The 20,531-nt window shown below is 38.7% G+C and overlaps 1 protein-coding gene across 1 annotated transcript in view; it reads right to left on the bottom strand.

Annotated features, from left to right (window-relative positions):
* Positions 1-18,345, bottom strand: part of LOC141444380 (uncharacterized) — a gene marked incomplete at its 5' end in the record, with an annotated part of 169,354 nt that extends 151,009 nt beyond the window's left edge. Inside the window, 1 exon segment of the mRNA XM_074109934.1 lies at positions 18,320-18,345. Coding sequence (XP_073966035.1) covers positions 18,320-18,345 — 26 coding nt within the window.
* Between the last annotated feature and the right edge of the window lie 2,186 nt (positions 18,346-20,531).

The following is a 20,531-nucleotide window of genomic DNA, read 5'->3' as shown; positions in this document are numbered from 1 at the left end:
TATTTATTTTTATGTATGTAAAAGATAGGTTGTATTTTTGGCACATAATACAATACAATACGTACATAAGCACAATAGATTATTTTGATGCATTATAGGCCGACACTAGAAATATGGGGGAGTCCTATGTCCAACAGTGGACGTCCTACGACTGATATGATGATTTTTGATTAAAAAAATATATATATTTAGGAATAATATCTAGAAACTGACAGTGTGTACTAATTATTACCGTCATAATAACAAATATTAAAAGTAAGTTCAATATCTCAAAAACGGCTGAACCGATTGTGATACAACATGTCTAAGAACCGTTACTAGGAAACCTGCTTTCAAATAAAAAACCCGCATTCAAATCGGTCCACCCGTTTAAGAGCTGCGATGCCAGAGACAGACATACAGACACAAAGACACACAGACATACAGACACACAGACCTACAGACACACAGACACACATAGCGGTCAAACTTAAACAGGTTTCCGGACATAATAAGTTCCAGACTATATTTTCATCTTACTGCTGGCTGCCTCCTCTCAGGAAAATTAATAAATTTTCTCTTGCAATGATAAATACAAATTTAGTCCAAAATTCCGAGATGCTCACAAATTCCCGTGAGGATTCCCCAAAATTACATCAACATCACATGAAAAATCCGCTAATTTCTATTTTAAGTTAAAACGTGCCTTTTTGTTTAAATCAGAACTGGCCGAATGTATTAAGGCACTAAATTGGTAAGTACAGATTAAAAAAAAAATTACACCCTTATTAGAATTTTATTCAGGGAGTTGCAACTTGCAATTGCAACCAAGTTAGCCTGCACGTCACTGCTTATGAGCAAGAATGATGAAAAAAATTGTGTCAATTATTACAGTTATCAACATTGTCCTATCAGCTGTATGCGTATACTTATCAAAATACATAAAGTTAAAAAAGTATAATAGATGAAATGCATAACATAAATGGTCATTTCCTATAACACAAATTGTTGGTGAAACTATTGATTATAAAACCTTTTTTGGTCGTGTAAGCTACAATGATTTAGTTTAGGTTTGTTGCATAAAATCCTATAAAGCCGACATTTCTACGAAAACTACATTATATCAAATGACCATTTCGTCCATTATTTTTTTAAACTTTTATTTCAATATGTACCCCAGCCGTAGGACGTCCATTGTTGGGCATAGGCCTCCCCGATTATTACAATATCAATCTTTTTTTTACAAACTTATTGGGAAACGCAAATAAATCTTACACTATCCCAGAACGGACCCAATGTCTCATATTTTGCGAGGCAAGTTTTTTATCAAGGCATTTTCCTAGCTCATGATTTATGGCCAAAGCCTTTATGGAGTTATCTTGGCGTTTTAATAAAAGAAAAAAAAAGTTGCTCGCGATTTTTTTTCGTATTTTCAATTAAAGTTGTGACGCTTTTGGCATTTCAGAGAAGATCTGTTAGTTATGTATTTACTAGTGTATTTAAATGAAAAAAGAATTTCTTCTTGTAGATTCATCGTGGAAAGAAAGGTTGTTTGCTATTTGTTACTGTCAGAATCGCAGAGTTAGGATCTGTTTTACCACCCATTGATTAATTTTAACTAACGCTTAAAAGTGATGCCGTCTCCGTCTATTCGAACAAAACAAACAGGGACGGCATCACATGTATCCGTCAGATAAATTTAATCTATGGATGGTGAAACAGCCCCTTATTCTATTAGGAGGGAAATTCTGTACATATAAATAAATAATTATCACGGGACAATTCACACCAATTAACCTAGTCCCAAAGTAAGCTTAGCAAAGCTTGTGGCATGGGTACTAAGCAACGGATAAATATAATTATTATAGATAGATACATACTTAAATACATATTAAACACCCAAGACCCGAAAACATATCGATATGGATTCGTATTTTCATACAAATATTTGCCCAAACACGGGAATCGAACCCGGGACCTCAAGCTTCGAAGTCAGGTTCTCTAACCACTAGGCCATCTGGTCGTACCTACATATATCTGCAAAGAAACTCAATGGTGTGTATGAAGTTCTCAATCCACACTGGGTCTACCTGGGAACTAAGGCCCAAGTCCTCTCACTCTGAGATGAGGCCTGTGCAGCAGAGACCTCTCTATGATTTGATGTGAATTTAAAGACTCCCTGTTTGTTAATATACTTACAAATAAATAAATATCACAGGGCACTTGCCACCAATTAACCTAGTCCTAAAGTAATCATAACTTGTGTTATGGGTACTGGGCAATGGATAAATATACTTAATTAGATATATATATATACATACCTAAATAAAATACATATAACCACCCCAGACTCGAGAACAAACATTCGTATTTTTCATACAAATTTCTGTCCCAACCGGGAATCGAACTCGGAACCCAAAGCTTTGTAGCCAGGCTCTCTAACCTAGTGGCTATCCGGTTGACTATAACTTTCATAGGCGAAGGTCAGACCGTGCCATCAATATGATCCATACTGATGGCTCTTAGTTAAGACTGAAATGAAAATGTAAGCATTTCTTACTTCATAAATGCTCATATTTGTCAATACCTATATAATACACTTGACTACACTATCAGTAAATACCACAACGTGTGATAAATATCTATAGACCACAATATTTTAAAACCTGCAAGGAATATCATCGTAACTCATTTTCACTAACTTTACAGGGCGGCACATCAAAGATTTATATTTTTTATAAAAAAAAATGTTAAGTCTTGATACAAAACCGCTGTGTGCATTAAAATCATCAAGGCTAAAAGTAAAGAATTTTATGATTGTTTTTAGTGACTTACGACGAAGAAGAACATTAAAGCCTTGATTTGAGCCTGAGCCTATTGCCACATATTTGTAACGTGTCTGTTGTTTTTTATTTTTGTATTTTGTTATGTTCAGTGTATTTTTTTATGTGGCAATAAATGTCTTTTTATTTATTTATTTTATTTCAATTTGTAAAATTGTGTTGTAACTCAGACATACAATTCTCTTTGTAAGTATTAAATGTTAATATTTATAATGAGCTATGTCGATGAATAAAACTGTAAATAGTAATACAATTTTTTTCATGCCATTGCGACAAAGGTAGTTTGAAAGGACTATAGCGTAACTAAAATTGCTATTTTATTCACCCCAGTGCGCTTACTTACAATGTTATTCCCTGTCCTAACTTTTAAACGCAAAGGAGTTGAGATACAAGGATAAGAGATAAAAAAAGATAATTTTATTTCTTGCAAAATCATAATTGTAACTCAAAATTGTCAAAAAGTGAGTTACGATGGTATTCCTTGCAGGTGTCGATTTATTGTGCACCTAGCCATCGCCTAAGAATGCTAGTTATTATTTAATTCCCTGAAACATCAGAAAGCCTTTTGTTACGTGGCAAAAGTTTTGGGAGAGCATTATGTTTTTAATCACTTGGGCCCACTTTCGTGTAAGTGGGTCATCTTGGGGTGTCCGCTCGACTGGCGTCGATACAAATCATCGATCCACAACATGACACTCAAAAGTATACGGGTATAAGGCGGACTTATACATCGCGTGCTGTTTGATTCCCGTTAACTTTCGGTATTTAGTACAGGCCGCAAAGGGCTCTTTACATGTCACTTTTTATACTAGCAGCGCTTTCGGAAAGACTATTATTGCGAAGAAGAATGAACCGCAAGAAACTTGACAAACTCATTTTTAGGGTTCCGTAGTCAACTAGGAACCCTTATAGTTTCGCCATGTCTGTCTGTCTGTCTGTCCGCGGCTAAGCTCAGAGACCGTTAGTACTAGAAAGCTGTAATTTGCCATGAATATACATAGCAGTCACGCAGACAAAGTGATAAAATAAAAAATATTTTTTTTTAGGGTAGGTACCTCCCAAAGACGTAACCTGGGGGTGATTTTTTTCTCGACTTGCCCTATAGTATGGGGTATCGTTAGATAGGTCTTTTAAAACCATTGGAGGGGTTGCCGAGACGATTTTTCGATTTAGTGTTTTATTTGCGAAATATTAATTTTAGAGTGTAGGTTAAGGTGTTGGGTAGAAAAAAATTGAAAAATTCAGGATGGTTGTAAGTATATGAAATTTACAAGCTTGAGAATTGTTAGTAGTTTAAAAGAAAATAGCAGCCAAAGGTATAAAATATACCTAAACTTGGAAGATTCCGTACGATACGAAATCCTTAGAAAAATATTACTAGATTTTTTCGTAATGCGGAACCCTATCTTGGGCGTGTCCGACACGCTCTTGGCTGGTTTTTATATAAATAAACTAGCAGCGCTTTCGGAAAGACTATCATTGCGAAGAAGAATGAACCGCAAAAAACTTGGCAGAAACTATTTTTTTAAACAATATATATAATCTTGGTCACGGCATCACGCGTGAACGGCTGGACCGATTTCGCTAATTCTTTTTTTGTTGTGTTTGCTATTGTCAGGAGAAGGTTCTTATAAAAGAAGATTTAGAAAATTAAAAAAAAAATACATCGGGAGCGAAGCCGCGGGCATGAGCATGAGCATGAGCTCTTGTTCTGAGAGGAGGCCTGTGCCCAGCAGTGGGACGTATATAAGCGGGGATGGTTTGGTTTTTGGTTGTTAGTCTGTTTGTTTGTTTGTTACCTCATCACATCAAAACCACTGAACCGATTTAGATGAAATTCGATTATACAGATAGTTTTATGTCCGGGAAAGGACATATAATACTTAGGTTTTATCCCGGAAAATTGCATCGTCACCACAATAACCGAATTCTACGCGGACGAAGTCGCGGGCAACGCAGCTAGTATACCTAACCAACAAAAAGTTGGAAAATCCACGACTTTATCACTTTAAAGTTCAATATCTCAAAAGCATGTCTAAGAAACATTAAAGCACCACCGACGCGAACGCCTCAATGTGACCACGACCGCTCTGCCAAGAGCGACACGATAAAGAAGAAGACTTTGCGCTACGAACCGTCTACGTGATTTGTAGAGCGTCTACAATATTCGTAGCAGCGCTACATGGTGGCATGCCCCATCGGTATGCGAGTTACGTTTGCAGCGTAATTATTCTGAATATCCGAATATTCATTTAAATAATGACACGTGTTTCAGAGATTTCAGTCGAATTAACTGAAAACATAATGTGGTTTTAGTCAGACGGCTGAACCAGGCTGAATGGAATAGTAATTATATTTTTTTCAGACGACTTTGAAAAAGAGTTCTTAATTCGGTTGTATTTAGCCGACATCAAAAAAGGAGGATGCTATCAATTCAATTCAAATTATTTATTTTTAGAAAACCAGATTCTATAGATAATAATATAAAAAATATAAGTGGTAAAATAACTTAGTTATATAATTCCAAACAATAAAAAAAATGATAAAAAATTAAGCTCCATTATTAATCAAAGCGGAGTTGTTCCTTAATTACTTAGTTAATATCTTTATTTATTATTTTAGATTATATAACTAAGGAGTGCGAGGAGAAGCCCATATCTATAATCAGAATAAGTATAATTATATTATTAAATATTATAATTGTTGTATTTTTTTATATTTGTTACTTTGGGACTCGCTTACTCAACAAATACGTTATATAACCTAGGTGTTCCAGACATTTCCTGTGCAGAGCATGCATGGAGAAAGAAGAGATATTGTGCCGGAGTGCACTGGCGTGGCGAACTACAGGGGACTACAACGGATCACCGTGGTCGCTCCAGGAAGTCGTCGGCAACATTAAGTATCTGCTAGTCTTCCTCCAGGAGCTAGGCTGAGGGGCTACTACAAAATCCGACAATCGAAGTTCGTATCGTACCGTCCCGCTGACGCTAATATCATTTAATACGAGAGTGAGCGGGACGGTTCGATACGAACTTCGATTTTCGAATTTCACAGTAGCCCTTCTAGCACGAATTGTACAGCCAGCTACGCGAAATAGGCGCACATAGGCGTCTAATTGCGGAAAACAGTTCACTTATACCTAGATCTTGAATCTCCGTCATTTATGCACCGGTTTGAATAACTTTTTTAAGTAGGAGGGTACGCAGCTTAGAAAAAAAAACCTTACATTCACTTCGCTGTCCAGACCCTTCTTTTTTTCAAGCCCCTTCCGTCATTGTAAGTATACCCGAAGGCAATGGCTAAACAGAAACCACTCCGGTCTTCCTATTAATTTGACACGGCCACGTCTCATCCACTTTCACGAAATAAATAATTTCTTTATATCATTATAAAATAACAGTTATTTCAGAATAGTTATTTCCATACACTGGTCCATTCTTGAATACAACCCACTAAGCGAGCTGAAGTGTCCTCGCTGACTCACAGAGGTGTGAAAACCGGTCAAGAGTGAGTCTGTGTCGCTTGCGAAAGGTTTAGTTACTACCGTAACACCATTATATGGTGACTCATCTCATCATCCCAGCCTATATACGTCCCACTGCTGGGCACAGGCCTCCTCTCAGATCAAGAGGGCTTAGGCCATAGTTCCCACGCGGGCCCAGTGCGGATTGGGAACACAGGGTACATGGTGACTTTTTATCATTAATATAGGAGCTGTCTACGAATAAAGATCAAGCAAACAAAATTCACCATGCGAGTTGAATCGATTAAAACACTTTGAAGTAGGACGTAGGTAAACAGTCTAAAAGTCACTGCAAAATAATCCAATCCAATTTCTTATAACGAGGTGCCAATTAAATGAATTGAAGTGCCAATTTTTTGACAGTTTCGACTTTTCTTCTAATAACGGCAAAGCGTCTGACTAGTACGAATTTCGATAATAGAGTTAGAAATCAAGTAGAATTCTCATTAACCTAAAACTTAACATAAAAAAGATAGTTGCGACGTCTGAGGTTTTCAGTTATTAATTATTAACTTCTTGCATATAATTAAACTAAAACAATAATAATTGTTAATTGAATGAGTGAAAATTATTTAGTCATGGGAACCCTGCCACAGGCAGTTCTTTTAGACGGGGTATTCTTTTTATAATTTTCATTGTTACAGTTAGTTAAGCTATCTTAGGTTAGTTCTTTTTTATGTATGTAAACTCATAATTGTACAAGGTTAGTTAACATTGTTTTTAAATAAATTTACCTACTTTAGTAATAAGTTAATTTGTGTATTTAATTTACAGACACATAAATTATTGATATTAATTAAATTATAAATAATATAGCAAATAAAGCAAACTTGATATAAATATGTTATGAGTGAAGTGTATTTAATTTATTTACTAGCCGTTACCGCGGAATACGTTAATCGTTATCCCGCGGGAACTATGCAATTTTCCGGGATAAAACTCTATGTCCTTCTCTGGGACTCAAACTATCTGTATACCGAATTTCATCTAAATCGGTTAAGCGGTTTAGACGTGATTGAGAAACAAACATCCAAATATCTAAACCTCCAAACACCTTCACAAACTTTCACATTTATAATATTAATAGGAAATAGGGTAATTCAATTTTTTTTTAACCGACAAGGCATATTATTCTGTTAACGAATATCTACTAGATAATATAGACTAGATATTGTTTTCAAAATGTTCCACTGATTATCATTAGTATTAAATGCAAAATGATTTATATAACATTAATGTAATATTGATTGTAATTTAATTATTTCCTATTTTTTTATTGTATAATTATTTAAATTCATAAGTAAAAATATGTATGCTGAAAGGCAAGACATGAAGGACAGGACATCAAATTATTGTACATCTATATATTCAATTTAATAATTTTATATAGGAACATAGTTTCTTTAATAGATGTATTTTATTCTATAAATTACATCTCAAGTATTTAACTGTAACATAAAAAGATTTATATTTAAGAAAAATAACTATATACAAAAATTAAAATTAAAATAAAACTAACCTACATAGGAACTCATGTTTGACAAATAAATTATCTTTATCTTTATCTTTAAAAGATGAGAAGAAGTAATAAGGCTCCGTTCGGACACTGCGTGCGGGACCCTAAAGAAAGAACCTCCCTTTAACCTCCAGAGCCTCCTACCTGTCCAGAATAACAAACATAAAAACAGGAGCACCCTCGAGGATTTTACGTTTCTGTTAAATTTATTTTTAGACAATATCTGTTTTTATCTCAGTAGGATATATTTTCGTCTAAAAATGAATATTTTCGTGGGTGTGATTTAAAATATAATTAAGTTTTGTACATTATAAATAGGACTGTGTACTCGCAGGCTACACTTTGTTAAGTAGCTAGTGCACGTGAGATGTGCAGTTGCAAAGTGTTAAGTAATAAGTTTTTGGTAAAAAATAATTTTATTTGCTGAGTGTACTTTCTGTTGACTGTACTTGTATTGTCACCCAAATTACATTTGCACACCAAATTTTGCAGGTGGTAGGACCCTGTGCAAGGTCCGCCCGTATTGCTACCACCATCTTGCTCGCTAATCCAGCCGTGAAGCAGCAGTGCTTGCACTGTTGTGTTTCGGCGTGGAGAGTAAGACAGCCAATGAATTTACTGGCATTTGAATTATTCCATCTTAGGCCTCTAGGTTGGCAACGCATCTGCAATCCCCCTGGTGTTGCAGGTGTCTATGGGCGGTGGTGATCTCTTACCATCAGGAGGCCCATTTGCTCGTTTGCCATCAAAATAGTATATATAATAATAAAAAAACAAGTCGCTGCCATTAACCGTTGACTTCCGTCCTGTGGAGACGATCCTGGCCAGACTACCAGGATGTCACTACCAGATTATTGTATTGTCACGCAATCTACATAAATATACCAAATTTCAAGCCAATCTAACTACTGGAAGTTGGTCGTTTAACTTGCAAGATTTGATTACAGATAGACAGATAGACAGACAGACAACGGGATTGGTGAAACTAAATAAAAGCTTGTAAAAAGAACGTCACGCTATCACGCTGTTAACAAGTGACAAGTATTACTGCGCTCTGCGAGTGCGCAGTGCGAGTACCATTTGGTTGCACACTTGCACCTGCACAAAACACAACCAACACCGAACATCTCTTGAGTTTTTCAAAATTCATGTGCGAAATTACATTTGAAATTTATTTCAAGCTTTACGATGTAGGAAAACATCGTGAGGAAACCTGCACAAGCCTGCGGGGCAATTCAATGGTGTGTGTGTGAAGTTCCCAATCCGCACTGGGCTCGCGTGGGAACTACGGGTGTGGGACGTATATAGGCTGGGATGATGATGACGCAACATGTATTACTGGGTCACGTAGCTATTAACAAGCAAGTTATAACTAGTGTACACATAAAGCTGGGTCCACATTTGTATCATTTTGCCGATCAGGATCACTATCGTATCGAGCTCGCGTATCCTAAGTATGGACGCTCACTTTGAGCACACCGTATCACTAACATCATCGTGTGAAAAAATTCGTCCATACTAACCGCAGCGTAGCAGCGTATCGTATCATAACGCCGTACCATTAAGTGTGGACGCTATCTGTATCTTTGATGATCCGGGAAAAACCGCCTCGAGAGCGATCACGGCGTATCGCGTATCAAATCATAACTTCGTATCATGATACAGTATCGAAACAACGTCCATACTTACCGATATTTATACGCGTATCCGATCGCGAGTGTGTATACACGTATATTGTGTAACACTGTTGTGTTTCGGCGTGGGATGTAGGACAGCCGGTGAAATTACTGGCACTTTAGGTATCCCATCTTAGGCCTCTAGGTTGGCAACGCGTCTGCAATACCCCTGGTGTTGCAGATGTTTATGGGCGGTGGTGATCTCTTACCATCAGGAGACCCATTTGCTCGTTTGCCATCCAGTCGAATATAAAAAAAACAACATCGATCCCGAGCGATCAGATACGGTGCGCCGCATGATCGCGCTGTTTTTGCGTCCACACTAGGGATATGATACGCGACGGTGCAACGCGACGGAGATACGATACGACAAAATGATACAAATGTGGAACCAGCCTAATATGCGGTAGCTACGTCTGTAGTGGGATTGTGATAGTGAAATAGGAGAGTGGCTAATGCATCGACGTTTACACTGCGTACAAGGTACGGCCTGCACGGTCTACACTTCTGCCGCCCAGCGTCCTTTATATAGGACTTAATTGTAATTTGTCATCGAACTCTGAAAAAACAATTTTGTTTGTTACTTAATAACGAGTATGTAAGCTGTGTAGGTTATTTTATTAAAATGCTTTACAACAGTCGCATAAACTATTTTAAGAACTATTATTAGTTATTAGCTATTATTTTTGACTTTGGAACAACTTGTCTGGAAGAGCGAATTCCTCCTAAAAAAGTGCTTCACTTAAAAAGTTTTAAAACAAAAGTTGAAAATAAATATTTTTTTTTTTTTGAAAAGTAACAAAGTTTCATGTTCATAAAATAAAATATACTTGGACCGCAGCGCAGGAGGCTTGTTTTTTTTTTAATTACCTATGTAGTGTACAGTATGTTTTGTCATTTTATTGCGAAATGCAAATAATTGTTTCTATTCTATTCTGCTTTATTCGTTTTCCGTCCCTCTCGCTTTCGTGTTAAATAGTATAAGTGTCAGAGGGACCGAACGACACGAACTTCGATTTTCGTAGTAGCTCTGCAGGACCCGACTGTTGAACTTTAAGTTACTTAACATAATTGTAAACTACTACTTGTTTTTTTTTTTTTTAAAGCAACCGGGGTTTTGTGTTTTTAACCCCCTGTTTCACCATCCATTGATTAAATTTATTTGACGGATAAATGTGATGCCGTCTTCGTCTATTCGGACAACACAAACAGAGACGGCATCACATTTATCCGCCAAATAAAACGAATCAGTGGGTGGTGAAACAGCCCCTACATCTATTATTGTATTTTAAAAATGAATTTTATGACAAAATCTTGTTTATTGTTCCATGCGGTGGAAGAGCTAATCGCCTGTGCTTTGTACCATTCATCGGAGCTTATTGAGCTTTCAGCGGTAGAGCTTTCCCACTGGAAATTGCATTAGCGCACATTTATTATAGCATGTTTTTTTCGATAGAGCGCGGAAAACCGGCAAGCGGGACACAACTTCAAGATCTCTCTTTAATAAAACGAGCCTATCAATGTCTCAAAGGGCCGGCAAGCCACCTGTTGTACCCCTTGTGTTGCGGGTGTCAATGGGCGGCAGTGATTGCTTCCCATCAGGTGTCATGCTCGTTTGCCCTCTCTTATGTCATCATCATCATCAGCCGGAAGACGTCCACTGCTGAACAAAGGGCACAACAGGGACAACTCGCCACTTGCATCCACCGGCTGCCCACAATTCTCATGATATCGTCAGTCCACCTAGTAGGAGGCCTGCTAGCCCTTCTTCTTCCGATTCGTGGTCGCCACTCGAGACTTTTCTCCTCCAACGGTTATCTGTTCTTCGAGCGGTGTGGCCCGCCCATTGTCACTTCAACTTGCATATTTTCCAGCTATGTCGGTGACTTTAGTTCTTCGACGAATTACCGTGTTCCGGATTCTATCGCGCAAAGATAACTCTCTTATGTAAAGAAGCGAAATACCATAAGCGATCACTGTCACTCATGAGAACTGGCAAACCCCGGCTGGGTCTTTATTTTCGACGATATTCGGGATGCTCAATTTTCCTTGTTCGATGTGATGTATTTCAATGGTCATTTTTCTTCTTTGACGTATAATTTCGAGTTGTCCATTTTTCATTTGCACCAAATTGCGTGTATTTTTAGCAGGTAGTAGGACCTTGTGCAAGGTCCGCCCGGATTGCTACCACCATCTTGCTCGCTAATCCTGCCGTGAAGCAGCAGTGCTTGCACTGTTGTGTTCCGGCGTGGAGAGTAAGACAGCCGGTGAAATTACTGGCACTTGAGGTATCCCATCTTAGGCCTCTAGGTTGGCAACGCATCTGCAGTACCCCTGGTGTTGCAGATGTTTATGGGCGGTGGTGATCTCTTAACATCAGGAGACCCACTTGCTCGTTTGCAATCCAGTCGAATTAAAAAAAAAATTTTTTGATACCACCTCAAACTGTAACTAGACGAAGATTTAAGTGCTGTGAACCGATATCACAGCTGTCACGTAAACAATTGCGACGTTTTTAACAAACGTGGCAGTGGGCGGGGCACATTGCTCGCAGGACGGATGGCCGATGGGGCCAGAAGGTTCTCGAATGGCGTCCGCGGACCGGGAGACGAGCTGTCGGTAGGCCTCCAACAAGATGGAGCGAACTTGGTTAAGATCGCGGGATCGCGGTGGATGCGGAAAGCACAAGACCGCGACCGGTCTGAGTGGAGAGCCTTGGGGAGGCCTATGTCCAGCAGTGGACGTCTTTCAGCTGACATGATGATGATGATGATGAACAAAAACAAAGTAAGTAGTATACTACGTATTATTGATTAGCGTTAACTGACATTTAAATGTGATGCCGTCTCCGTCTATTCGAACAAAACAAATAGAGACGGCATCACACCTAACCGCCAGTTAACACTAATCAATGGATGGTGAAACAGCCCCTTAGTATCAAAAAACACGCTGTAAATGCGAAAGTTTATGTGTGTGTGTGTGTGTGTGTGTATGTTTGTTACTCATTCACGCTAAAACAACTTGACGGATTTGGATGAAATTTGGTATTTAGATAGCTGGACATCTGAAATAACATGTAGGCTACTTTTTATCCCGATATTTCCACGGGATAGGGACAAAATCTCGATATAACAACCGCTGGGCTTAGAGTCATGAAATTTGTTATGTAGGTAGCTGCACGTCTGGAATAATACATAGCCTTCTTTTTATCCCGATATTCCCACGGGATGGGGATATAATCTTGAAATTTCAACCGCTGGGCGTAGAGTCTTGAAATGTTGGACAATTGTTCTTAACACAACCTCAATGAAGAATTCCCAAAAGAATTTCATAAAACCCGGAATTTTAGTTGTACCAGATCGAATAGTTTACGCGTTGCGAAGCGGGTAAACTCTAGTATAATCTATAATACAGTAGTATTAAGTATATAGGTCATGTCATGCATGATTACTGTAATTCTATTATTCGAAACTTAAGCGGCTATAAAAGTCATTGAATAATACATTGACTGGTGGCCGACTTAGTTATCCAGGCGTAAACATCGCTAGCCCGTAATGTACGTAGCTCTACGGTTTTGCTCGCTCAATGTAATCTACTATTTACGCTCCAACGCGTGTGCACGCCGTACCGGTTCGATAGACTATATAACTGTGTTATCTTGTTTTGAATGCGAAATAGGCGTAAATAGTGTATTATTGATGTACAGAAAACTTTTAATATAGGTAGAACCGAACTAAAAACCATGTCATCATCATCATTTTGCAGGTGGTAGGACCTTGTGCAAGGTCCGCCCGGATTGCTATCACCATCTTGCTCGCTAATCCTGCCGTGAAGCAACAGTGCTTGCACTGTTGTGTTTCGGCGTGGAGAGTAAGACAGCCGGTGAAATTACTGGCACCTGAGGTATTCCATCTTAGACCTCTAGGTTGGCAACGCATCTGCAATACCCCTGGTGTTTCAGGTGTCTATGGACGGTGGTCCATCAGGAGACCCACTTGCTTGTTTGCCATCCAGTAGAAAAAATAAATAAATAAAAAATAAACCGTCAGTGCTTCATATTAACTCATACTAAGCAATAGGTCGCGGGACTCGGTCGCGGTCGCGGGACTCCGTCGCGGTCGTGTGTCGCAGTCGCTGGTTGCGGTCGCCTACATCGAATGCTACCTTTACTACAAAATGTCCACATATATCCTACTTCCTACTAATATTATACTCGTAAATGTGAAAGTTTGTGAGTGAGAGAGTATGTTTGTTACTTCTTCACGCTGAAACGGCTGGACGGATTTGGATGAAATTTGGCAAAAAGTTAGTTTATAACCTGGATTAAAACATAGAATACTTTTTATCCCGATATTCCCACGATATAGGGATAAAATCTCGAAACAACAACCGCTGGGCTTAGAGTCATGAAAACACTAGTAGATAATAATAAAAAAACACTTTATCCGAATGGCTTAACTAGGTTTAGTGTGCATTGGCAATCAAACAAAACATGGGGGCCGATTGTCATCTCTACCTCACTTCAAGAACCTCAAATCTAACTACACCATTCAAGTAGCAGTTCTAGCTCCGTCTTCATTAAGGTACAATTTAGATTGATCTGAAGTTAGAACATAGGACCTTTGTGGTTTCAGCGCGATAAGGCCCGCACGGGATCTCGTTTCAAATAGAGATATGCAATCAAAACTAACAACTGTTAATTGCTTTGGCGATGAAGAAATCTAGGACTTTGTAATTTATTGGGGCTAATTCAATAGTTAGTTTATAAAAAACTAGTGTTTATTTGCGGCTTCGCACATTTATTAGCCGTGATGGCCGAGTGGTTTGACCTATGGCCTCTCAAGCAGAGGATCGTGGGTTCAAACCCCGGCTCGCACCTCTGAGTTTTTCGAAATTCATGTGCGGAATTACATTTTAAATTTACCACGAGCTTTACGGTAAAGGAAAACATCGTGATTGGAAACTCCCGACATTGTCACTTCAAAGTTCAACATGTCTAAGAACCATCGCTAGAAACTTTGCTTTCAAATAAAAATCCGCATTCTAATCGGTTCACACAAACAGATACACAGACACACATATTGGTCAAACTTATAACACACATTTTTTTTTTGCATCGGGGGTTAAGGCTTATTATTTAACTTGTACCTAATTGTAACGTTCGTTTATGTTTATGTGTATGAATCAACATCGTGGTTTTAAAATTTGCAAACCATTTCTCGACTTCATCCTTATATCCGATTGAGCTGAAAATTTTCATACCTACTAATCTACTATAGTATAGGTACTAGTCTGGTGATAATACAAAGTAGATACGATCTGGTGGTTAAAAGTTCTGGAATCGAGACCGCGGAACGGTAAGCGCAGCGTAGGACGTCCACGAATGAGATGGACAGTCCTGGTTAAAGCCGCGGGTTCACGGTGGATACAGGCCGCTGCCAACCAAAGCAACTGAAGGTCTATGGGGGAGACCCATGTGTAAGTAGTGGACGTCCTACGGCTGATATGATCCATTGAAATATTTTTTTAAAAATAGCTGTCCTTAATTAATAATTCCTTGCAACATTTCCCCTAAAAATATTCAATTTAGTCGGCAACCCGTTCAATCCCATGTCAGGGGACGTAAACCTTTTCAATGGAAACCCTTTCCGGTAAATAATAAATGGTTGACGACACCTGCCGCAATACAATAACGCGCAATACTCAGCCTCTCAAGCAGTGTGGTGGGTTCAAACCCCGGCTCGCACCTCTGAGTTTTTCGAAATTCATGTACGGAATTACATTTTAAATTTAAAACCTGCGATGCAATTCAATGGTGCGTGTGAAGTTCCCAATCCGCACTGGGCCCGCGTGGGAACTACGGCCCAAGCCCTCTTGTTCTGAGAGGAGGCCTGTGCCCAGCAGTGGGACGTATATAGGCTGGAATGGTATGGTATGGATTACGTAGTATACAAAATTTCAAGTCAATCCGACCACAGGAAGTGGGTCAAAAAGAACTGGCAAGATTTTATTCAACAAGGCAGGGCAAGTTAAATAAAACCTTGTAAAAATGCCTCTCTTTGCTGAGGATCGTACTTTTATTTGAAATTTCATAAAAACAAGCTAAATGAGCATTAATCATTAGGGATCATTAGGGTTCAGTCAAAATAAAGTTTCTTATGGATTGATGATTTATGGAGTCCATTATTTTAGTAATTTATCATGAAGCTTTCATTAGGCTTGTGTTAAAAAAACTTGGAATTAAACGCCGTAATGCCCGAATTAAATTGTTTTTTTCACGTTGATTTATTGGGAGGCCGGTCTTCTGAGAACCTTTTTTTAAGTCGGTAGCTAGTTTAATTGAAAAGGTTCTTAGCTAAGTTTTATTAAAGTCGGTTGAGCCGTTTTTGAGATATAGAGCTTTTGAATGACAATGCTTTTCAACTTTTCTAGGTTGTTTGGGTTCATTATATTAATACACAAATATTTTAAAAAAACATGACGCCATTAATAAATGGAGAAGGCTAGGAGAGAAATGGAGAAATGGAGAGGGCTATGCTCGGGTTTCTCTGCGGGATAGAATTAGAAATGATGATATCCGCAGTAGAACTAAGGTTACCGACATAGCCCGAAGAATTACGAAACTGAAGTGGCAGTGGGCGGGCACATTGCTCGCAGGACGGATGGCCGATGGGGCCAGAAGGTTCTCGAATGGCGTCCGCGGACCGGGAGACGAGCTGTCGGTAGGCCTCCAACAAGATGAAGCGACGACTTGGTTAAGATCGCGGGATCGCGGTGGATGCGGAAAGCACAAGACCGGTCTGAGTGGAGAGCCTTGGGGGAGGCCTATGTCCAGCAGTGGACGTCTTTCAGCTGACATGATGATGATGATGATTAATAAATGAAGGTAAGCCAACAATAATTACAACAACATACATTCACTGTGATTTTAATGTCGTTCGGTCTCAGAAAATCTTGTACTGCAATGCACTGAGCCAACGTACATACCACATAACAACTAACTCTATATTAACAATTCTTTACCGTTTTGTGAAAGAAGGCCTGTGTGCCAGTGTTTAGTATGGATTGGGATGTATTAATAATACAGATATTACCTTTACTTATGTAAAAGTAAAGAAAATTCAATTATTCTATTCACAATGAAATCTCGCCATAACTTCCTGAAACAACGCGAAGGAAAATCTTTACTTTTCTCGCTTTTCCACCCGTTCCTACGTAACACGCCATCTAGCAGCACAACGCCAAACTGTGAAACTATACTCTAAACGATGTCAGAAACACCACGAATGTTTCACATTGTTACCACCTAGTTAGAGAAAATGTCCATAGATGGCGCTTTTACCAAAAAATGAGAAAACAGACTAGATGAGATGAAATATTTTGCGTATCCCAAATATGTAGATCAATACATTTTATGAACGTTGATGTTTTTATTGCGACCAGACTATAAGAATTTCGCTGATACTACTAATGCCGACCGTAAAACGAATTTGTTTTACGAGTTTGCGGTGTTTGCTCTGGAATTTTTCTTTCTGTATCAATTTTCGCATTCTTACATGACTCCATGTAACGAAAACAAGCCTAAGTAGACGTTTCGCTTTTGCTAAAAAAATAAGTTTTTGAGATCTATCGAAAGAAGCTTGACGCCTTATTGTCTAACACCATATTATTATCTTTCTGTCACACTTTGTAGAATGAGGGTACTTCATTTCTAACTCTACACTCATAATACGAGTATGTATTTGTCAGTTGCGCATTGACGTTTTTAGAAGAAAATCCAGAAAATCACAATGAGGGCTATCGTTTTTTGTCTCACTAGATGGCGCACTGTTGCGTGAGGTTTTTTAAGTATGGCTTTCAAAGTCTGTTATTACGGGCGCGAAAACAAAGTTTTAATAAAATCATATTTAATACACCTTAAAACCGTACCATAAAATTATCGAGCATGCCACAGTTTTGCATAGTCCCCGTTTTGTTCGGAAAAAAGGGAGGACAAAGGTTTCCAAAAGACAAAACTGTCTCAAAACACAGACATTCATTGCCCCGGAAAGCATATTTGCCATAATTAATTTAAGATATTGCAAAATATTCACAAAATTTTTCTAATTATAAATAAACCCGCGTAGCTCACCCAAAACTATGAGATTTGACATTTCGGAGACCTCACGCTACACTAGCGCCTCTAGTGGCGAATTCACACGCGATAGCCCTCATTGACAGCAAAACAGCCAGTATTAAACTATGGAAATAGTATGCAACCTCGCTAAAATATTTAATTGTCGCCTGTTGCAGTCGTAACTTTTAGACTGGGCACAAAAAAAGGGATTTAAAAACACAAACATAACCTGATTTAAAACCCCCTACTTACTACTCTCGATTCTGAGCAAACTACTTTCTGGTTTTCAGTTATTTAATTAACACCTTGTAGATTTAGATTGTAGATTTAGATGAGCCGTGGTGGCCGAGTGGTTTGAACTATGGCCTCTCAAGCAGAGGATCGTGGGTTCAAACCCCGGCTCGCACACTTGAGTTTTTCGAAATTCATGTGCGGAATTACATTTGAAATTTACCACGAGCTTTACGGTGAAGGAAAATATCGTGAGGAAACCTGCACAACAAACCTGCGAAGCAATTCAACGGTGTATGTGTGAAGTTCCCAATCGCACTGGTACCGCGTGGGACTACTACCCAAGCCCTCTCATTCCGAGAGGAGGCCTGTGCCCTGCAGTGGGACGTATATAGGCTGGGATGATGATGAGATTTAGATTACTTATCGTACCTTTGGCAGCGCTGGCGGCATTACCACTGGCAGCATTGGCAGCATTGGCATTATCGGCTTTGTTCTCTTGCGCGTCTTCCTTAGCCGCCTTCGCGTCGGCGCTAGTGTTGCAGCCCATTTCGACGCGCTCGCGCACACTAATACCAACTAGCGTACTTAGCGCACTACTGCGGAGACTGGCTATAAACATTGTTCGTTTATCTGGACAAAAAAGGAATAATATTAATTTCATGGATGTAGGACATAGAGTCGCGAAGCTGAAACGGGCTTGGCTGGCCACGTGTGCCGACGTCACGACGAACGGTGGAGTAAGGGCGTTTTTGGAGTGGAGACCCCGGCTAGGCAGACCGCCTACCCGATGGTCCGATGACATTGTGGAGACAGCAGAACCGGTCGGGAAGAGAGAGACAGATAGTCGGTCTGAATGGAGAAAGGTTGGAGAGGCGTATGCTCCACGGTGGGCGAAAACGCGCTGAAGAAGAAGAGAAGAAGAAGTATGGGTATCTGCCGGATGCATCCGGATCGCTGGGCCAAAATTATCACTGATTGGGTTCCAAGCGACTAGCACCGGAACAGAGGTAGGCCTAAAGCTGTGTTTCAACCAGAGATGTGCGAGAATGTGTTGCGAGGAAAGTGTTTTTCATCGACCACCCGAGGTGCTGTGCGAGGATAGGTAAATGGAGCTTTGCTATTGGTTCATGAAAAACACTTCCCTCGCTACACTTCCCAACATATCTCTAGTGGAACCGAAGCCTAATATCAATCAATCAATCATTTATTTATTTCTGAGAATATGGTACAATATAAGTTAGTAAAAAGTGTTAGTTCAGCATATTCTGCCGTCATCGGCGTAGAAATATTTTACAGTTAATATAATTTTAGAATAAATAAATAAAAAACATTTATTAATAATAAAAACAGAAAGAAAGAAGAGAGGAAAAAAAATACATTATTTTGTTTATCTATAAAAATAAAATACAATTTGCCTAAATTAATTGTTACTTATTTAAAAATTCATCAACTGAATAAAAGCACTTATCAAGCAACCACTTAAACATTCTCTTTTCAAATTGGTGTGTTTGTACCATCTCTTAAAATCCTCAGGTATTCTGTTATACAACTTATAGCCATGCAGTATACGTTCATGCCAAACAATTTTAAGTTTTTTCTAGGCTGATGCAATTTTAGCGTCTCCTGCTAGGTCTGTTAATTTTATTAATTATCTGGTCATGCAGTGGAAAAAACTGTGGGTACTTTTTGACAAATTAGTTATTTCAAATATGAAAAGACATGGCAATGGGAGAATGTTAAGTTCCTGAAATATTGGTTTACAATGTGCAAGATATGGGCTCCATATACAGCTCTAATACATTTTTTTGTGTTACAAATGCTCTTTGGGCATCCCGCACTGTTACCCAAATGATAAGCCCATATCGTAGTATGGAAGAGACATACCCATGATATGCAGATAACGTAGCTTCTCTTGAAGCTACGGACCTTAGGCGTCGTAATGCAAACACGAATCTGTCTAGTTTAGAACATACATTTTCAATATGCGCCCTCCAATTGAGATGTTCGTCAAGGGTAACACCAAGGAAAGTGGCCGTGTCCACAAGCTGAACGGGAGAATTATTAATATGGACATTAATATTTATCCGGGCAGCATTACGAGTTTGGAACAAGATCATTTTAGTTTTTTCAAAATTTAGTTTTAGCTTATTATTTTCCAGCCATTCTATGGCCTTATGTAGCTCATTCGTAGCTTCAAATTCTAGGTCACATTTATGTTCACTCCTAATAATTAGCGTAGCATCATCCGCAAACAAAATACATGAATGCTTAAGAACTTTTGGCATGTCATTGATATATGCCAAAAATAAGAGGGGACCCAAAACGCTACCTTGTGGTACGCCATAAATATTAGTTTGCGTTGAAGATGTATACGTGTTTTTCTTATTGTTAACTATCTTTGTAAGCTCTGTATACTGTTTTCGCCCAGTCAAGTAACTTTTTATCCACTCATTAGCTTTTCCTCTAATCCCATATCTTTCTAATTTCGAGAGTAAAATATTATGAGAAACACAATCAAAAGCTTTACTCATATCTAAGAGAATTGCTAACACGGACTGTTTATTGTTGAGTGATTCAGTAATATATTTAATCAGGGAGAAACAAGCAAGAGATGTCGAGCTATCTTTTCTAAAACCATATT

This window comes from Choristoneura fumiferana, chromosome 29 (assembly GCF_025370935.1).
Source record: "Choristoneura fumiferana chromosome 29, NRCan_CFum_1, whole genome shotgun sequence".
Lineage (NCBI taxonomy): Eukaryota > Metazoa > Arthropoda > Insecta > Lepidoptera > Tortricidae > Choristoneura > Choristoneura fumiferana.
This window is presented reverse-complemented; position numbering and strand designations above follow the sequence as displayed.